Source organism: Phoxinus phoxinus (genome assembly GCF_949152265.1).
Source record: "Phoxinus phoxinus genome assembly, chromosome: 10".
Classification (NCBI taxonomy): domain Eukaryota; kingdom Metazoa; phylum Chordata; class Actinopteri; order Cypriniformes; family Leuciscidae; genus Phoxinus; species Phoxinus phoxinus.
Window position 1 is genome coordinate 19,729,496 of NC_136885.1, and position 2,268 is coordinate 19,731,763.

At 39.4% G+C, this 2,268-nt stretch overlaps 1 protein-coding gene across 1 annotated transcript; it reads left to right on the plus strand.

The window, feature by feature from the left end:
• Positions 1-321: 321 nt before the first annotated feature.
• Positions 322-1,570, plus strand: LOC307005997 (uncharacterized protein; the record flags this gene model as incomplete). Its single annotated transcript, XM_079626585.1, is given in 6 exon segments — positions 322-441; positions 443-466; positions 469-485; positions 585-640; positions 751-901; positions 994-1,570. Coding segments are annotated over 6 exon segments (945 nt in total).
• Positions 1,571-2,268: the final 698 nt, after the last annotated feature.

Consider the following 2,268-nt stretch of genomic DNA (forward strand, 5'->3'; position numbering starts at 1 on the left):
TAACTTTGCAGATGTTGTGCGGCAAGCTCAGTTTAGGCGTTAAAATTTTAATTAAATTAACATTTCCAATATGTATACTTTTCTTGTTTGTTTTAGGAAGCAGGGGAATTCTAGTTAAACTTCCCTTTAACGACATCTGTGTAATGTTAAGTGCTAAGCCATATACATATTTTATGTATTTTCATTTTGGCCCAATTAAAACTTAATACGCAGTAATGCAAAAAAAAAATTCATTACTGCGTTTAAAGACAAAGTTCCACTGTTATCATTATCTGTTCTGAATCTGAAAGTCTGTGTGGTTTAAGGTACAGTCGGGGCATTATGATGTGGAGTAGTGACAGCAAGGCACTACCCACTGGACTTTGGGTTTCCACTATGGCAATCACCTCCCTATGCTATATAAATACAGATTTGAAACAGCAACCTTCACACTTGTTCTTCAGGCAGGACAGCTTCAATTAAAACATACTGAAGAAAAAACACAGGTAAGAACTTTCACACTTTTTAGCAAATTCAAAATAGAGCACTATTTACATTTATGTAAAAGACAGAGACATTCATTAAAAGTGTTTTTTTACTTATAGACTAAAACAGAACACCATGAAGTTTCTTGTGGTTCTTGCACTTGCTGTATTTACAGGTGAGAAATTCTGGGGAAAAAAATAATATATGAAAATGTTTTAAGGCTTGAAAAATGTACAGAATCTATGAACAATACCATGTGATCAAACTGAAATGCTCCATCAACAGTTTGCCAGGCCAGCCTATTCTCTGCTGATGAGCCCAAGCCACAGCTGGAGCAGCTGACTGATGCATTCTGGAGCTATGTTTCAAAGGCAACACAAACTGCAGATGAAACCGTCAAGATGATCAGGTCTTCCCAACTGGGACAGGATGTCAAGTAAGTCAAGAATATTTACCTGCAGGACACTGTTATTTAGACTATTTTTTGTGCCCTGATATGAAACTTAAATGTCATTCTCCATTTAACAGTGCTAGACTGACCCAGAGTACCGATGTGGCCAGTGAATATGCCCTCACCCTCAAGAAACAGATGGATCCCCTGGCTGAAGAGCTGATGACCAGAATCACCAAAGAGACTGAAATGTTGAGGGAGCGTTTGGGCCAGGACCTGATCACTGTGAGAGACCAGCTGGAGCCCTATGCTGACAAGCTCAAGAGCCAGATCCAGCAGAGAGTGGAGGAGCTCAGGACAGCCATGACTCCATATGCAGAATCCCTGGATTCTGAGACCCTGAAAGCCACTCTGCTCCAGAAGAGTGAGGAGCTGAGAGGAAACCTGGAGCAGAGCGTGAAGGAGCTGCAGGCTCAGCTGGAGCCCTACACTGCTGAGATCAAGGAGAAGGTTGACCAACGTCTGCAGGAGTTCCAGAAGACCGTGACTCCTCTGGCTGATGATCTTCAGGCCCAGATTAGAGAGAGAGCCCAGATGGTCCAGCAGAGTCTCACACCCTACACTGAAGACCTGCAGGAAAAGCTGGACCCCTACGCACAGGACCTGAAGGACCAGCTCACCTCCCTGTATGAGTCCTTTGTCAAGAGAAGTTAGATGCTTCAAAGACTTCTTCCTTTTTCACTAACAAAACAGTTTTGTGAGAATTGAGAATTGTGACTCCAAAATCCCACATATCTCATAACCATGACCTAAATCATACTACTAGGCATCAACAAGATGTCTTACAGTTAATAGGCCAAACACTAATAATTAGGATAAGTGTTTTTTTTTTACTAAAATCCTGATGTTTACATCTTAACCATCCATCTATACTGTATATAGATGACGAAATTTTGCTCTCTTTCTGTAAAAACTATTGTGTATTTATTTCAGTTTAGCAACTCTTTATTACCTCTGACAGAAAATGTGTTGCTTCTGGCTAATTTATAAGTGCTAAGTGTATCATTTGTCTTATTTATCAACAATAAAACACCTGCCATTTATCAACAATGTTTCTGAATTTTATGTCTAGTGACGTAGATCAGCATAGCTGAATTATCATTCAAAATATACATTTTTTTCATCTAATTAAGTAGCCCTCAGAAAATGCACAAGGCTAAAAAAAAAAAATCACCAGACAAACCAGGAGTTATAAATGGCCTTGTTATCTACCCATGAGAAGTGTGGCATTTTTTCTGATATGTATAGAAGATTGCCATGTCCAATTCAGAAAACAAAAATGAGTTTAATAATTCATTGCTTACACTGATTATGCTAGACTATGTGTTGTGGACCTTAGTGGTCATCTTGCA